The sequence below is a fragment of the Larus michahellis genome, chromosome 4, assembly GCF_964199755.1.
Source record: "Larus michahellis chromosome 4, bLarMic1.1, whole genome shotgun sequence".
In the NCBI taxonomy this organism is placed as follows: domain Eukaryota; kingdom Metazoa; phylum Chordata; class Aves; order Charadriiformes; family Laridae; genus Larus; species Larus michahellis.
Genome location: NC_133899.1, coordinates 78,526,921 through 78,546,049, shown reverse-complemented (window position 1 = coordinate 78,546,049; position 19,129 = coordinate 78,526,921). Strand labels below are relative to the sequence as shown.

At 36.5% G+C, this 19,129-nt stretch overlaps 1 protein-coding gene across 1 annotated transcript in view; it reads left to right on the top strand.

The window, feature by feature from the left end:
• The window catches only part of OTOG (otogelin), a 106,145-nt gene that overhangs the window by 44,165 nt on the left and 42,851 nt on the right, over positions 1-19,129 (top strand). The window contains exons 24-32 of the mRNA XM_074585809.1: positions 6,308-6,415; positions 9,687-9,825; positions 10,081-10,215; positions 11,268-11,414; positions 12,030-12,149; positions 13,007-13,123; positions 14,521-14,677; positions 15,745-15,771; positions 18,588-18,755. Of these exons, the coding sequence (XP_074441910.1) occupies positions 6,308-6,415; positions 9,687-9,825; positions 10,081-10,215; positions 11,268-11,414; positions 12,030-12,149; positions 13,007-13,123; positions 14,521-14,677; positions 15,745-15,771; positions 18,588-18,755 (1,118 nt within the window). The remainder of the gene's footprint in view (positions 1-6,307; positions 6,416-9,686; positions 9,826-10,080; positions 10,216-11,267; positions 11,415-12,029; positions 12,150-13,006; positions 13,124-14,520; positions 14,678-15,744; positions 15,772-18,587; positions 18,756-19,129) is intronic.

The following is a 19,129-nucleotide window of genomic DNA, read 5'->3' as shown; positions in this document are numbered from 1 at the left end:
TGTGTCAATATTACGGGTTTATCTGTGTTTGTGGATCATGATATAGAACATGCAGGCTCTACTGGTTATAATGAATACTATGCCTTTTAAAAAGCCATTTTCCCCTCTCTTAATAGAGGGCCCCTCAGAATAACCAAAGAGGTCAATCAAAAACCCAGTTCTTCTTTCCCTGCCACCTGCTGCTGCTCCCTCTTTCCCCCCACCCCCCCAAAAAAAACCTCACAGCAAAACCACAAACCCAAAAAAGCCCCAAAAAAACACCAAAACAAACAAACAAAAAACCACAAAAGAAAAACCAAAAAAAAGCTGAGGTCTCATTTCACCAACTTTCCAGCCAGGGATTTCTGTAGAGAATGGCTTGTGGTTGACACTTCACAGAATGGAAGAAGTTAACTGGGATTTTAATTATCTTGATACCAAAGTATGTGCTCTTTTTTTTTTTTTTTTTCTGAATTCTAAGCACTTCAATATTGGCACACTGACTTATAGTCATTAAGACATCACAGACATTTGTGGGACTGGGTTTTGATTCTAGTGTTCCAATATCCATTTCTGTTTCTCTTGAATGGTGGTGTGGAGTTACGGGGCCTTTCCAGGCTGGACGCAACATTCTCAATTGTGGTAAGACAAGACTGCACCTCTGCAGACAGCTTATCTATGAGAGAATACTCTTTTGTGCTGAACCTCAACTCTACTAAATTTGGGCCAATTTAACCTAATGAGAATTTTTAGGTCTTTTTTTCATCACTCACTGCTCATAGAATAGAGCTATGAAAAGAGAGTAAACTGAAAGCTGTAGTATCCTGTAATTGCAATTAAGTTTTGTAATTAAGAAAGGAATATCGTGCCAGGTTTTTCCTCCAAAGATTTCTAAATTATCACAGTATTTCTGCAGTGGTGTACTGTATCGAATAACATGTAAGGAGCTTAAACACATTCTTGAAAGGTTTTCTTAAAAAAAGAAAACTCATCGCTTTCTAATTTGCATGAAGAAAATGATGAATTTTGTCATCTTATAAACATGTCAAAGGACAAACAAACCTAATAATGGGGGAAGAATGCAATTCAGTTTCAAATATTTTTAGAAAATTAACTTTTATTAGCAGTAATTACATCAACTGTGTCATGTCTTAAAATATGTCTCCTTAGATGAATTCTACAGAATTACAGCATGCTAAAGTTATTGTATTTGAGCTAATTTCCAAAGAATAAATGTACCTAACTTGCAGTGCCATAACAAGACAACCCTGTTCTTTTCCCTCCTCTTCTGCTCTGTAGACTTGCTACTCTCTGATACATTGCTAGAGCTCCTTATTTCCTCTTGCAATACTTCTAAAACCCTCTTGGTCTCCTACTTTCTAGTTTATACTAGCTGCAAACAAATTCTTCTTTTTAATTTTTTTTTCTGTGCTTGTATTCAACTCACAGTAAAACTTCACCAGTATTATTCAGGTTCTTGAGCACCTTTTCATACTACCTTCTGTTTCTCTGCTTCTTTTTACGAAGAGAATCATTGAACTTTCTGTCATTTGGTTTGAAAGGGAGACCTCTGTTACATTTGGAGTTACTTAATGCATTTTTGTAATAAAAAGAATTTCATAATCTATTTAAACTTGTTCATTAAATCAGAAAAATTGCACAGTAAAATACCACTAGTTTACTGATGGAGTATTTCACTTCTTGTGGGTTTGTTTGAGAGGAGCTCAGGATCTTGAACCGGTCAAGTAATCTTTTTTGTGTTTTATTTTGCTGCTTTTCTAATCTCCATTACAATTCAAGCAGGTGCTTGATCTGACTAAAAAATGGTGCTGCTGTTTACTGGCAATGATGACTAAATCCACTGAGCCACCAGCTCTGAATCGTCTTCCATGTTGAAAACTGCCTCAGCTATAAAACAGTCATCATCTTTTACTACAGATTAAGAATTCAGAGACGAGGAATATACTGGTCTGTAAATATGGTTTCTGTAAATATGCATTAATTCCCCAAAAGCATAATTAATCCAAAATACATGTTCATCCCTCCCAAAGTGTACAGTTCTTCTCAGAAGAACCAGTGACGATAGATCAGGAACAGCTAGTAGTATCCTCTTGACCATTCACAAATTGCAATTTTTTTTGGTATCTAACTTCCCCATGGAGTCCTGCTTCGTTTTTAACACTGAATTGCACCCACAGTATTCTTGAAGAAAATGGTACTGTTGGAGGGCATGTAGAGAGAAGTTTTAATCCAGTGTGCTTAATTAAAAATACTTGAACTTTGGAAAAAAAATGAGTCATAGCCCTGAAGTAGCATTGGTAGATATGAGGTACAGCTGAGATGATGTAGAAAGGTATTGAACATCACACCAATACAGTGATAGTCCAGGTGGTACTTATTTGTGAAATAGGCTGGGAGAAAGTACAAACCTCAGCCTTCCTTTCCCTCAGTCTTGCCTTGGGGTATGTTCTACTTGATGATGACACAGTGTGTACCACTTCCTTATGCAGCTGTGAGAGCTGCAGGTGCTCTCCTAGATGGCCCCCGCCTTATAGCCCTGCAGGGACTGTGAGCAGGGTGGGAGAGGCCCCTGCTTTAAACCCTCTTCTCTGGCAGTCTTCAACCTCTGCCCTCTTCTTGTGTTCCTTCCCTACAACACAAACTAAAAAACCCCCACACATCTATGGACAAAAAAAAAAAAAGAAGTTGCTAATAAAAGTATTCTTTCCCTCATTCTTTCAGCCACTTTGCTTAATTCCGATATATTTTTCTACTTAGAATGAGAGACATCAAGACAGAGCCCCTCTCTTGCTTTGCTCTGATGTTGCAGCAAAATCCATATCCAGATTTTACATGGCTCTTATTACACTTGTGACTTGAGAGATAATTTTGCCCTCTTCTGTCCGCAGCAATCAGTAGAAAGTGTGTAGAGGCAGGAGCTGCTTTTTGCTCAAAGAGACTTCAGAGGAGACACAGGCAATGGATGAGCCAAATTTTCAGAGGTCTCTGTGGAAAAGGTTGCAGAATATGTGAATATAGATGAATCCCTGTCATTCTACTTCTTGCTCTTGTTTTTCATACTCTCACGTATCTCTGGTCTTTAAGCTGCTACTACTCTTTCTGTGAATTTTCTTTTTTAGGGCCCATTCTGCTTAGTACCAGTAGGATGCTGATGGTAGACCTGACTGCAGGGGGGCTTCCTAATACAGGGTAAAACTGCAGAAGTGCAGGGGTCTGACTGTATCTCAGTTGAAGCATCAAAATCAATTGTTACACAGAAGGATACTAAAACTCCTTCAAGCATTCTGCAAAATTTCTTGATATTTCTTTATAATAAACTGGGAGGGGGAAGAAGAGGTGGACTATAAAAAGATCCACAAACAAGTAAGAAAACACTCAGCAGGAATATTGTAATTCTCCCTGTCTAAGCAGTGAGAAAGTACAATGAAGCCATTAGGTGCTACACTAATGTTATCAAAATCTGCTGTTTTTTAAAAATTTGTTTGTCGTGTTTTCTGGTTAGGGAAGTCATGGGTGGTGGTGGAATTCTGGTGTTAGAAATGTTACCTTCTGCTTATTTCATTCGTTTTACCTTCTGTAAACCCTATTACAGACCTTTGTAGGAAGATTTGTGAAACCCTCAGAATAGATTTGTTGTTGGGGCAAAAGTATTGGTGGCTACCTAAGTCAGTTGGTGGTAGGCTGTGGCCCAAGGGAGCGGAAAGAGCGGAAAGAGCTGTGCAATAGAGAACTTGTTGAAGACTGCTCCGGTGGAAGCTGTGAGAGAATTATTTTTTAGTGTTCTGGTCCAGATTTGTGGGCTTTGCAGAAGCAAAGAAGTGTGTGTTGACTCACAGGCGACATATTGCTTCTAACAATGCATTTACCAAGACTGCTTACATACTTGTGTGTAGTGAAGAAACAAAACCTATAGTTTTGTTTTTTCTATAAAAATAACGAGCTAGTAATGAAACTGAATGTTCAGTTTGGTGAAGTGTCGTAGCTGTCCATGTATCTTTGCAGTTCATTGTAGGTTGGACTGTAAGTGTGTCAAGAAAAATGTCTGATACTTCAAAGAGGAGCTGGGCAAGGCCTCTGTGTAGGGTATCTGTGGTGAATTTGTAGATCATTGGAATCTAGCCAGTGCTTGGCTTTACAAGAGAGAAAGCTGTTACCGCTTGTTTTTGGTAGGGTAGTAACGTGAGGAAAAACCTGCCTTTAGTGTTACCTTGTCAGTGTGATGCTCTTTGTGTCTGAATGTGCCCTGTTCAGTTCTGAGCAGCTTTAAACCAGTAGGAATTTGTCTCATAGTTGATTGTTTTCAAGTGACCCAATACTTGAAATAAGTATGTATTACAAAGAACACTTGACATCCTCTGGTGTAAAATACCAGTTTTGCACTTTAATGAGGGAGGGGGTTTTATGATGTCAGCACATTCCTGTTAAGAAGCTACAGAGTTGTAAATTTCTGTCTGATAAGTAATGCACTGAAGAAAAGTTTAAGTCAGAGTACACAAATTGCCAGTTCATTAATATGAGTAAATAAAATGTTCTATGATAAATGCAATGATGAAATCTTTCCTTTTGGATACCAGGGAAACAAAAAAGTGTCATCACCTTGTTTATTATGAATGTGCTTCACACCTATGGTCTCTTGTCCAAGGTGCAGTGTCTCACCCAAATCACAGTGATAAACATCAGAAATGCTAAATCTCTTTTCCTCAGGAAACTTAGGAACACAGGAAAACCTGAATAAAATATGTATTACTACAGGGAGGTACTGGAATTCTAAATGAACTTACCTTGAAAACTAAAAAAGATTATCAGCCCAATGGTGCCGTTTTGAGAGACTTTATTTCCCAATAGAAATACATTTCAAATCTTAGCATGTAGAAACAAGGATAGTCGTAGACTGCACGGTGCCTGTAAGAAATCCTTTTGCTATGTAACTAGCATGTTAGTTGCTCCAGCTTCTTATGTTGTATCAAACAAAATCCTGTATAGGAACAGATACAGAACACAAAACAAGTTGGAGCTACAGCAGTTGAGTGAAAGACAAGGCTGTAGCTTATCAAGAATTTACGTTTCACTATTTTCATTTGGCAGATAGACTTGTCACCAAAGGTGTTGTTCTATCTGTTGCTGGACCTTTAGGTCTTATGTTGATAACTGTTTGGCTATCCAATAGCATTGAAGTATGTTTTTTTTTTTTTTTTTAATTAATTGGTCTTTGGAAGAAATACAACTTTCTTAGGCTCGGTGTAAATTTAGCTTTTTAAATAAAATCATTCAATATTTCTGGTATATTTCCTGAGATTTATTTGTAGACCCTGCTTGAGTTCTCTCTTTATCTTACTCTCATATTTCAGTTTTTCTGGATAATATTAAAAGCCACAAATATTTTACTTCAAAATTTAGTCTAGTTGCTTTGTTTAGTCTTGCTGGGCAAGAATTCCTGTATTCTTTCTCTGTTAACGGAATCTTTTTCACAATTTTTTTGAATTTTCACTTCTTATCCATTACTCTAGGAGCTTTGATTATAAGCACAAATTTATAGCATTAGTCTTGAACTGTAAATAGCTATGCATGTGGTTGTCTGTGTTATCATGGAAATCTCTTTTGAAGGCTGTGAGGATATTTCTGCCAATAAAGTTAAGTGTATTTGTGATTGCTTACATGAAGGTGCCAGTTGTACAGAAATATGTGCTCTGTTAATTTTGTGCAACCAGAATAGCTCTTTGATAGTGACTAAATTATTCACAGAGCAAGAAGTGTAACTACAGCTATATGAAAACTATGTCGCTCTTTAAATCAGGTGAAGACGACAACAAGAAGAAATCATCATTTAAAAATTCTTACAATAAATAAGCTACTGATTTTTGATAGTAAGAATACATACCACTAAAGCAAAGGGCCACGATGGCATCTCTTGGAAGATCTCTTGGCTTTAGTTAAATATAAGTTAATTCGCTGAGTTACAAGAAATTTGGTGAAATTTAGAGGAGGTCTGGAAAATCTTAGTTTCCCTGATCTTGAAGTTTGTATGTTAATGAATAAGTCTTCACAGAGTTAGTGGTTAAAGGGCTAGTGCCCAAAGTGCTAGCACTTACTAAAGATAAAATATTCAGGTACCTTTGAAAGGAAATTACTGAATGACTTATATATGATTATGAATAAAAATCGTATTTTCAATTTCAGAAGATTTTGAATATTACTTGTTTTTCAATAATACTAATGCTAGTAATGTAAAAGTTTAGGAAAATATTTTTATATCTAGATACCAGGCGTACTTCTTCTGAATGTGTACTTTTTGTTCTTTTTTTGATAGTCTCGTTAAACACGGGGATGTATGCTTGGATGCAGATGAATGTCCGTGTTCATGGAAAGGAAAGGAATACTTTCCAGGTGACAAAGTCATTACTTCCTGTCATACATGGTAAGCAGAGATCTATTTAGGTGATTATTTCATTTTAGTTGTTTATGGATTGATTAATCATAAATTTCACACCAGAATCTGGTGAATCATCTACACTAATTTTGTATTTATTTTTGTTCAAAGAGCTATTAAAATAACATTTTTTTTTTTTTAGTGTTTGTTGTTTCAATGAGCTTTTACGTAACAAAATAACAGCCGTTTGGGATTTTCTTAAAAAACAAAACAAAAACAACAAACAAGCTTGGTTTAGGAAAATAATTTTTAATTATCAAGGTAATCTAAATTAATATTCCTTGGTCACTGTTCCTAAAGTACAAGTAAAATCCTTCAAATATTACAACGTGACTGATATTTGTTAAAGCTTTTTACATATTTATTTTCACAATTAGCATTGAATCTGAGCAGTCTAAGAAGCCCAAACATAACCCTGTGGCCGTAAGCATACACCCACTACAATGATAAATTAAGGAGAGTACTGAGCAACATCGTGTACCGAGCATAGTAACAGATAAATTGGTTGCTAATTTTACACGTGGATAAGATAACTGATGAATCAGTCAGCTTTAAAAGGAAGTGTTCTAATAGACAAGGGTTGATAGGATCACTCAAATACATGCAGAAACCTATTCCTTTTGCTATCCAGTGTTGTAAATGCAGCACATAACCTGTAGCTACGTTAGTCTGTGAAGTTTTCTTGAGCACTCTCAGTAGAACATGGTACGCTACCATTTTAATAAGTTTCACAAGAGCTAAGATGTGAAGATATACCACATCTTCATGATCCTGAAACTTCTTTCTTGGTGGTCCCTGCCTATTTTCTTCTCTGACCACTGTTGAATGGTGCAAGCTGGCGCTAAGTAGCACTATTTGTCTTAACCAGAGCCTCAGAAAAATCAGCTGTACTGCCAAGCATTGAGATACTATGGTAGTGGTGTAGCCTCCAGCTTCTCTGCAGAGCAGTTCCTTCCTTTTGTCCCCTTCTTTTAGCTTACCAGGAACTTCTAACTGGTGTCACCTGGTAAACTACTGCTCCTGGCCTGCACAGCTCAGTATAGCCTAGTGTGGTGGAGTCTTGTCCAGTCAGCACTAATCACTGCCTTGTCTGGATGTCATTGCCCCCTCCAGCCTTGTGCTGACTGCTTACCTCTGCCTCTCGTCAGGTCCTCAGTATCTGCTCTAGAAGATATTTGTAGCCCTTTGGTCGACTGGTGAAGCGACTTACAAGCCATCTCCACTGGGCAGGCAGGTAAAGCGACCCGGGTTATTCACCCCCTTGTTTTCAAAGGCCTCTCCAATTGGACCTGGTGTGGGATTGCTTGCATGAGAAATCTGTATGAGACTTCACCAAAGGCAGTAGCAGTGCAGGCAGAAAGACACTGGATATTTAGCCTTCTCTCTCTCTCTTTCCCCCCCCTCCCCCCGCCCTCGCCCTGAGGCCAGGCCCTTTAATTCATGTACAAATCCTTAAGGTTGTCATGGCTTTTCTAGTCTTCTACATCCAGAAGCAAAGACAGATTAAGTGGTAATGGCTTTTTGGCAATCAGTTGTCCACGGACAGATGGGAAGTTTGCAACAAGCTCTGCTTGATACAAAGCGTATAAAGTTTTTGAGACTGCTGTGTATGTATGCAGGGGTGTATTTGAGTAATGTGCGTTTTTGCTCATGCAAAGCATGAGAATACTCTTGTGCAAACAAAGGCACTTAGGCACTCATAGCAGTTATAATGGCTTTAGTGTTATTTAGTGCACAGAAATAGCGTGCATTGATACCAAATATCGTCTTATTCATATCCAATGTAGTATTAGCAATATAACTATTAATCTGATTTGTCTATTGAACAGTAAAATGTCAAATAAAAATTATTTCTTAAAGTGGTAAAACTACTAGTGGAGTGCCAGGAACTTTCAATCCAAGCTCTGGTGTCTGGCTGTACTGCGGTTCTAGGTTTTCCAAGTTTGGTGTTCAGTGCAATTGCCTGAAATGGTTAGCGTGTGCTGGCAAGATTAAACACAAAAGGTTATTACACTAACTGTGAAGGTATCAGAGCAGCATTTTGGTGCTATGTTGGGCAAGGTAAGATGGGTGGTGCAGTTAGTTATGCTGGTTTGTTGCCATATGTTGAGACCGTTGAGCAAACGCTGGTTAGTCCCTGTGGGCTGCTGAATTGGGCCTTCTGTGTTCTTGAACAAATGCTTATCGGAAATACTTTTCTTAAAAAGCTAGTTGAAGTTTGGAAGATGCTAGTAGCTCTGCTTTTCCAACTAGGACTCTCTAGATTCTGATAACTAAATGTTAGTTTACTTAGTATGAAACAGGACTGGTACTGAGGACTTTGAAGGCACTGTGTACCTCTTAAGCCCTTCCTGTATTTAGTTTTACAACCTATATTTATAAATTACCTGTAGTAAAGCTATACCAGGGCACCAGCTCTGCTGTCTTTATCAACGGCAGTGTCTAGGTGATTTAAAAACATAAAAAAATAACATTTTAAAAATGACTTGTAGATACAGAAAACGAAATTCTGTCCATTATTTATAAATCTTATGTAATTTCTGAAAATGTTATTTAGATAGCAAGAGCGTAACGTGGAAAGAGACATAGTATCTAGTGCTTCAAAGCCTTGCTGTTAGGCAGTTATAAAACAAAGGTAATTCAGAAAGGTCTCAGCAGTCACTTAGTGGATGCGTGATGAAAGCATTTTGATGCTTAAGGTGGCCATAGACAGAACTTGAACTTTTCTGGAAGCCCCTAGACTGTTAGGCCAGGGTTTGGGGATGATAATAAGTAGACATCTGGGGGCGGGGCAGGGAGGGAAGCTTAAGAACCCAAAACATGGTTCTTTTAAGGAACCTACGTACCAAAATAGTGCTACTGATTTTTTTTTTTTTCCTTTGTACTTCTGTGGAATTCTCATTCTAGTAGAGAGCGAATAAAGACTGTAGTAATAGGACATATTGCTTGTTGATTCTAAGATTCAGCTTGTATAGAAACAAATGTTCTGTGAGAAGCTGAAAAAGAAAGCTTTATCCTTGTGGCATATTATTGATGTGAGTTACTAGAGAATAAATCATATTACTTCAGGTGGCATTTTTTTGTTTTCATGTTTCAACATTAATTTATATGTGCTGCTTCTAGTTAACATTTCAAAATGCTTCTGTCCACAGTCGTCATACCTGCATGGCTTTCGGTTTTTTGCTTCTCAGTGCAATAGCTGTAGTCATTTGTCTGTGGTTACAGTTGATATTACCATTATTGGTCATACATTTTTCAGCATTTGCCAGCATGGATCGTTTCAATGCACCTTCCACCCTTGCCCATCAATGTGTACTGCATATGGGGATCGGCATTACAGAACTTTTGATGGACTAACTTTTGACTTTGTTGGAACTTGTAAGGTTTACCTAGTTAAGGTGAGAAATTTTTGTAAAGCCTCTCTCAAACTGTATTTAAAAACTACCTGTTAAATACTACCCTTCTATTTATTTCCTATCTGTACGTTTTATCGAGTCCTACATAATGTTTTTTAAGCTTTGATGTTGCATACATTCTGAATCGCACATAATCTAATAATTATACACTGAGGTTTCTGCTAATTGAACTATGTAACAATATACATATTTATATTACTATATTTAAAAGTGGCCATTTCTTTTTTTTTTCTTCAGGGTACTTCTTCAACCAGTCTTTCTGTTATTATAGAGAATATTAACTGCTTTAATACTGGAATCATTTGCAGAAAAAACATTTTCATTAATGTTGGAAAATCTTTTTTAATATTTGATGATGAAACTGGAAATCCAGTAAGTTTCAGTCTTTAACATTGATCAAAAGGTAGCATATGTACTTATCTGTGTGTTTTTTCCTTTTGTTAGAGAAAACTTACTGTGCTACTTAAGTAGCAGAGGTGTAAATATCTTCAGTGTAAATGCTGATCACAGCTGGATTGTGCAATGGGAACCTTAAAAAAAACAAAACAAAACCCAACTTGTCTATATTTAAAAAAAATATTAGATGAGATGATTGTCGTTCTCTTGTTTAGTTCTTGTTTAGTGTCTTAGGAAAAACCCAGGTATTTTGTAAGTCAGTAGAAGTTTTGCTTTTAATTCCACTAGAACTAAGAGTTTAGTCTGGTGTACAATGTATAGGAGGGAGGAATATTCAGTACAGTTGAATTTTAATTTTGTTTTGGCCAAACTGCAAACTCTATTGCTGTAAATATTTCATATTTTTAGTAATTTCAGTATAAATAGTACTATTTACAGTTTATAGACTGACTATGCAAAGGAAGTTGTGTCTCTTTTTATGTGTAATTAAACCAGACATCTTAGTCCATGCTACAAGTAATTTGGAATTTGATTGTTATTGGATGGAGAGAAGAATGCTTTATGTAAATAAGATGGCAATCTCTGGACATATTTAGACGATTCCTTATTTCAAGAAGTTGCTCCATGGATCTTTATACCTATATGTATGCAAAAAAAGTATGTGGCTAAGACCTGCTGAATGCAACGATGTATAACTAATTGAAAATCACAACCAGGACCTTAAGACTAATTTTTTGCCTCCCAGATGAACCATTAACACTTTAATCTTCGCTCCAGTTGCTGTTACACTTCCTGTATATTTGATATAAATCCAACTTTTAAAATACGAAAATCATAAAAATACAACACAGTTCACAATCAAAATCCAGACTACTTTTAAGTATTTATCCTTCCGTGGCCTTCTGCCAGTTTTTGGACTTCTGTCTGAGAACTGTCTCATTCATTTTATTTAGGTGTTTCATTTCCTGTCAAATGAATGTTTTGTGACATTGCTTCCATTACAAGCTGCCTTGTTTTATTTTGAACAGAGCTTATCTAGTTACATAGACGAGCCACAAAAAGTGCAGTTATGGAAAGCTGGATTTTTCACTGTTGTTCATTTTCCTCATGAGCACATCACAGTTCTTTGGGATCAGAGAACAACAGTTCATGTCCAGATGGGTCATCAGTGGCAAGTAAGTGGAAGTCAACACTCTTATTGCTATTTCTTTGAGGTATTTCTGTAAGTCTTATAAGCAAGACATATTATTGTTATTCAGAGAATAGACAATGTGTTAGAAATCATGGAGGAACTCAGTGGCAGAGTCAAGGAGAGAAGCGTTCAATTACCTTGTCCATTAAAATAGTTGTTCTTATTTAATTTTTAGTCGCTATTTACTGCCCAACTTCTATAACAACAGTGGGGTAACGTTCTCCTTCACTATTCGTTCCTTACATGACTGGAGCAGGTATTATTTTGCTGAAGCATAAAAAAGCACATAGCTAGCAAATAGGTCACTTCTCTTAACAAAAAATCAGCTCCTTTCTCAAAGGCTCAGAGATACTTAGTTGAAAGGGAATAATGTTGATGTTGACAAAATAAAATCTTTTCCATAGCTGTATTATCACAAAGAGCTGAGCTATTTTGGTTGAAATTTAGCTGTGAAAAGGATCAAATCCCGGCAAATTTATAATTATGCAACTGAAAACAGTAACTTCAAAAAGCAAGTTTTGGAAACGGTTGTGGCTGGTAGTGTTTTGTATCATGTGGAAATATGTTTTGGTGTTGTCTCCCTCCCCGCCCCCCCCAGGGTGAATTGACTGGATTATGTGGAAACTTTGATTTGAAGACAGTAAACGAGCTGAGGACTCCAGATGATTTTGAATTAACAAACTCACAAGAGTTTGGAATCAGCTGGACAGCTGTAGAGGTACCTAGTAAAAAGAATGTGTTTACTAGTAGATTTTTTGCTGTTACATCATATAACTTATCTAGAACGAGGTCAGAAATTTGTTCCTGGAAGTATTAATCAGGCAGCAATGCAAATGTCAATATCAATGGTTCTTACAGATGTCACAATCCATTAAGAAGAAAATAAACACCTTTTTTTCTATGTAGCACTATAGCGTAGAGAAAAATGCTGTACAATATTCTGAATCTACAAGTGTTTTTGAAGACATTTGAACAGTAAAGTAGCCATTTTTTTTACATAATGGAAGAATTGTCCATTCACTTTAGACTGTGTTGTCAGTTTAGCTGATCTTTCATAGCTAGGAAGTATCTAACTGTGAAACCATAGCAATGGGAAGAAAAAAATATTCTTTCCATATGCTATAAACTTAAAATGGAACTTTTTTTAATGTCATGTGTCTAGTGATGTTTATAGAAATGATCCTTCATACTAGTTAGAGTGAAAGATCTTATTTCTGACACTTCTAATATGCATCGTCCGAGTGATCTTTGTTATTTATGTGAAGTAGACTATTTGAGTGTAAGGACTGCAGATTGGAACTGCATGGCAGCTCTGTTTAGACCTATATGTACAGTGTGTTTTTCTGCAGCTCTCAGACAAAGAAAACATTTATTCAGATTGTGTACTTTTCCTCTTCTGCAGATTAGCATCCCCTTTTAATTCCATATCTTAGTCTGGCTTTAGTTTCATAAATGATGCATTTGTTTTGTCTTACATCTTTTTTTAAAAAAACAAAATAAAACTGTGCTTTGCAAATTCAAACACTAAGTGGTTATGAAACAAGTTTCTCACCTTGATTTTGCTTTCTGGTTAAGTGTGTTGACAGCTCTGACATTCGAAATCCATGCAGTTTGAATCCCCTTAGAGAGCCATTTGCCAAGAAGGAATGTGGAATACTGTTAAGTGAAGCATTTGAAGCTTGCCATCCAGTGGTGAGTTGTGGTCACATATAGAAAGATGTGGAAGTGAATATATCACTGGAGAGAAACTACTCTTCAACTTGCATAACTTTAAATCTTCATCTTATATTCCATAACATAATAATTTTGACTACTATAGCAAAAGGGAACACGAAGAAAGTCTAAGCAATACCTATTCTGATTCTGAAATGTGAAAGTTTAAGTGGACTGACTGCTCTTAGCTGACCTAGACAGTAAGCCACTTTGGCACCAGTTTCGTATTCTACAATATAGTCTCATTAGTTTCGTTTGTAATTAATGCAGATAAAATCATACCTAGTTTTTTGTTATCTTTTTTTTTCATCCCAAGCACTATTTGCATAAGGACAACCACTTGCTTTATTTTGCTCAAGTGTATTCCATAGCATGCACATTATTCATGCATACTTAAATAAATTGATGGTTTCTTCTAAGCAGTATCAGGTGTGAAGAACTCATTTCTAGAAAAGAAACGCATATATCTCCTCACTCAGGCAACCACCTAAGGAAATAAAAGAGCCATTCAACATATTCTGACAGTCAACAGGCTCAGGTTCAGTTGGAGAATGGTGGGGGAACCAATTTCCAGAGCTAGGTCTTATATGGAAAATGACATATTCCAAGTTCAGGTTTTGAGAGTGTGTACGTGGCTTAAAGAGTGTAAGTGTCAGAATGGTTCTTAGGGAGAATGGAGATTTCATAGGAAAGACAACCTGGAATTTTGCAGAGTTGCTTTGTATATTATTTTGGCATAAAGTAGAAGCTGATGTTAAAGTTGTATTAACGTAATGTCAGTTTAGTCCTCTGTGTAAGGTAGGTAGCAACTCAGTTCCTCATGAGTGTGTAAGTATTACTCAAGTATAAATCCGTGCAGAATGTGTAACAATTCAATAAGCAAATTATCATTGACAGTTTTCTTTGAAATTCTGTCACTTAAGACTTCAAAATAATTTAAGGGAAAAATAAAAAAATTTGCCTGTGAAATTGTCTAATAATATGCAGAGAATGACCTACTCGCACATGGAGAGTTTTTCATCCACTTTATGTTTTCGTACACTTTCTGTATATCTAACTTTCTTAACATGTTTGAGATTTATTGATTTGTGTTCACTTTAGAGAGAGTTTCTCTTATTTCATAAGCTTCTTTATAGTTTATTATGGTTAACTATTACAAAACCATACAAAGCACAAGCTCACACCTATGTCTTAGTGTACATGTTCTTAATGGGTCATAGATTTAATTGTGTTACTAAGTACTGTTTCAGGAAACATTTAAATTAAAATCTTTGAAGTCTTGTGTATTAAATTTTGAAAAAGTCATAGCTTTGTATTGATGTGATTGTTGCCAGTGTCTATATGATATTTTTGATAAGTGATATTTATATTTACAGATTGATGTCACCTGGTTTTACTCAAACTGCTTGACAGATACATGTGGTTGTAACCAAGGAGGCGACTGTGAATGTTTCTGTACAAGTGTATCAGCATATGCCCATCAGTGCTGCCAGCATGGAGTTGCCGTAGACTGGAGGTCCCCTAGAGTGTGTCGTAAGTTTATCTAACTAGCATTGCCAGTGGCTGTCAGTGTCTGCATTCATGAGACCTAGACCTGAAAAATCAATCACATTTAGACCTGAAAAATCAATTACATTAAGTTACCTGGGGCCATGAATTGAATCACTAAGCCGCACAGGTAGAAAGATGAGTGGGTGCCTCTCACTGTGCTCTGTTCATTTTGGTCTAGCTGGATTATGTGCTTCTTTCCATATTTGTGGGTGGTACTCTTCTGTTTTTAATTCCTTGTCCTGTGATGTGAAAGGAGAAGTCATGGGAAGTCTATATTAGGATACGGCTTGCATCCCCCAAAGCAAAGTTAGAAAGTTAACAGCTCAAGTAATATCCATCCTCAGGAGGACTTAACTTCTTAACAGGGTCTAGGAAACATTGCTGCCTTACTGCTGCCCCCAGAGCAAGTGTAAAATATAAAGGTCTTCTGAAGAAAACCAAGTAGGTTTTTAAACAGGACTTTGTCCTTACCTTAGTATCCCTATTCAACAACGCTTAGAAGTTGTAAAAAAATACAAGGCCTTTTTCTATGACACCTAGTGCAAATGTCTAACAGGAGACAATCATTTCCCCAAAAATGTGATTAAAAAAGGACAAGACAGAAAGAATGGAAGGAAACAAGTGTTTTTCTAACTTTGCAGTTGCACAGAGAGAACATGCAGCTTGCTTAATGTCGCATGGCAAATTTGCGGTAGAGCAAGAGGGTTACTCTTAATTTTTGATAGAAATGGTATGTGTGTTTTAACGTGAGTATGGAAAGACAGCACAGCTTAGTCTTAACCACTAGAGGTCACAAAAAGACAGCTGTAGGTATGTAAGCTTAGTATTTCCTGCTAGAAAACAATACTTTATTTAAATCAGTGTAGTTTAAATTAATATTTTAATTAAAGCAGTAAAATAAATATTTGGCAATATTTTTTTAATAAATGCTTGTATATGATCTAACTTGACCAAGCATTTGGCGTACCTCTTAATTGTAAAGTGTAATAGAAAACATTGTTTATCTGCAGAATGCCTGCAACTGCATTTCTTTTCTTTTTATTTTTTAGCTTATGATTGTGAATATTTCAACAAAGGTAAGTCCTAAAGGGGCTGGTAAAATGTCAATAAAATCTTTGGTTACTTTATCTAAGTCTTAGTACTTTGTATAAAAATAATTCTGTTAATGTAAACATTTGTGAATGATTATAGTATTTAAATAACCAAGATTCTGTTTTACTGGTCTGTTTTGCTTTTTCAAAGGGTTTTAATTTCATAGTCTTTTTTATTCCTGGACCTTTCCCAAAAAATATGCGTTTAACTTCATTTCTTTGCATTTATGCATCATGATTAAACAATTAAATCATTAAATAATTAATAGACTATTCAACCCAATAGTACTAGTGGCACTACTAAAGCATACAGCAATTCACAACTAATACCCAGTGGGTCTGTGAGACCAATCATGACCTCCCGTGCAGCCTCTAGAGGGAGCTAGCTATTAAGATATTTCAACTTTTTGTGCCCGAATGGGGAATAACTCTGCATTTAGTTATGTCTGCTCTAGCTTTAAGTTCCTGAGTGACAAGCATTGCTGCTGCATTAGAACCATTAGAACCAAAATGCTGCTGCATTTTGCACCATTAGAGAGGTGCAAAACTTGCACAAGGTGCTAGAGTAAACCTTGAATCTGCACTGGGTGCTGTACTGCTGTGTTAACACTGGAATCCATATCAGGCTATTTTAAAGTTATATTGCAAGTGTCTGGATTGTTAGACATGGTATACATACAAGCACTGCAAGCCAGCCTGATGTGAGGAATGGTCAGGACTCCTGCTATTTATTCTAGAACTCTTTTTATCAAGCTTATGTAGATGCCTGTCTATCTAGATAGTTCGTGATATTTTGGTCTTCTGTTAGACTCCATATTGCAGCAGCTCACCTTCAGAAAGGTCTTGGAGAGGGACTGAGTTTAAATTAGAAGAGACTTGTGCAACATGCCAGACCCAAATGATATGGCCAAGAAATGTACATTTTCTGATGTACCGACTGCTAAAAAGATTTTGAGTGGGGTCAAATTGCTAATGCAGTGGAATTTTATCTAATTCACTATTTAAACCTTTACATTAATTTAAATAAAGGCCAGTTGAATTAAGAAGTGATTGCAGTTTTACATTTCTTTTTTGGTTTGTTTTGTTTTATAAATGAAATATAGTCTGATACTAGATAATCTTATTGCAATTGTAAAAGATTGAAAGTGCAGCGCCTCTAACATCTGTGGTAGTAGTGAAGAAGTTAGATGATAACATATACTTTTGAAGTGTGTAATTAGTTTTACTTGTTACTGAATTCTCACTGACAGAAATTAGTTGAAACAGTGCAGAGTTGTGCATGTGGCCAGCTTGGAATAAACATGGTATTTTGCCAATCCAGCTTATCGGTGTTCAACATAACTTCAACATGTTTCAGAGCTGCCAATGGGGGAAAAAAAAGTCATCTCTGTGCTGAAGATTTTCTTCTCTACCTCACATATAGAGGCATTCCCCAGAATTACTTAGTTTTGGAGACAGGAAGGTTAAGAAACTGTCTTAGACCAGGGAGAGGTTTTTTCTATGTAATTTTGTCATGCACCCAGAGCCAGAAGGAAATAGTTCCAGTCCTACTAGAAGCAGGAGCAGAAGTCTTTGGTAAGGGGAAATTCTCAGATGGTAGCTGTGGTTTCTCAAGTTTTGGATGAGCCTGAGATATGAGATTTAAACGTTTAAAAATGCTTCCAGAACACTAGATGTTTTATGTAACACTTTAAATGTTTTTCAACTCCCTGCGCTGAAAGTAACCAGGCATCACTGTACATTGGTTAGTTAGGCATGGGCTTGTGTCCTAACTGGCCACGTATTTATGCTATTAGAATCTAAAACTCTGATCGTAGTGCAGCCTCTCTAGGATTTAAAAACTCTTAATAAATTTTGAGATAAGGGAGAACCAGAATATGAGGGCAGGCTGGAAATTGCAGTCCAAACTTTTAATGTGTTGGAACAGATTTTAAGGGTCAATGGTATTAGCTGCATTTATCAGCTGAGAAGTTCTGGAACACTTCTACCTTAAATCTATGTTTTCTGTATCCTGGCTTGTGGGTAAAATGGTGGAGAGGTGAATTGTTCAGGTGTGGTCTAAAATGCCTGGTTTTAACAAATACATTTAGAAAAATAATTTCAAATAAAATTTTAAAATAAACTTTAAAATACTTTTCTGCGGTGAAATTGGAACTGAGTGAGGAGGTGTGTGAAATGATAACTTTGAATGCTTTTGGCTTTTTTTTTTTTTGACTTACAGGTAAAATATGACTAATCCTTTGTTTAGGATGCCGATTTCTTCCTGTCTCACTTTCCCTTGGTTACATTTGTATCTCCGCTGTTCAAGGAGTTCTTTGATACTTGAGGACAACAAACTTTATTCCCCGCAAAATGCCTCATACTTTGAACACTAATAAAATAGTTTGTAAAGAATAGTCAGAAGTGTATAATCAGTTTGACCATACAAATAAACAATTTAGAGGGATCCCAGGGAGGTCTGTAGAACACTGTTTACTTCTAACTTAAATAACCAAGGGGTCAACTAACTTTATTAAAGTGACTATGAAACTTGAATGAATGAGAGGGAGGGAAAGAACTAGCTAATCCCGAATCTTGAAAATTTAAACTAAGTATTTTGGACAGTTTTTAGAATAGGTATTTTCTAAAAGAGTTTGGCTTTGTTTTGGTTGTCATTATTGTTTAGCGCGTAGCACCTAGAGCTATTTTCAGAGTGGAGAGATGTGTTTTTATTTATGTGCGGTATCATAATATTTAGAGCTCAAGCATTTGTGATGCTTGACATGAAAGGTAATTCTGGTCTTTTTTGTATTTCTCAACAGCTCTGGGAAAGGGGCCGTACAAACTGGTCAGCTATTTGGAAGGAGAATTTGTAATGGCAGTGAAACTGGTGGATGGTGGTGTTTTCCCAGTGAGAGAAGAAAATACTCTTCCAACACATGCAGTGAGCTTTATGCTGACTTCAGGACTTTATAAACCCAAAGCACATGGTAAAGTCATTGTAGCCTAGAGGCTTAAATAAGGCAGAGCAAATTCTGCCCTTGAATATGAGCCTACATTTAAGAATAGACCTGGGTCAAAATTTTTTTTTCTTTTTCTGTCAGCTGATTTTGCACCTTAATGTTGTCTGGCAAAATTTTCATTTGGTTGGTTTTAATTAGATGATTGTAACTTTATGAACAGATACTTCTAGTTGAAAAACTACAGCCCCCCACCCCCAAATTCAAAAGCACCAAACTGGTGATGTAGCCTAGTGCTCCAGATACATGTTTCTCCCTCCACCTTTGTGTGGCAGAACTGGGACATAGGAAAGAATGGGAGAGATGTGATACAAGAAAAGTACTCCCTAATTCACTCACTTTGC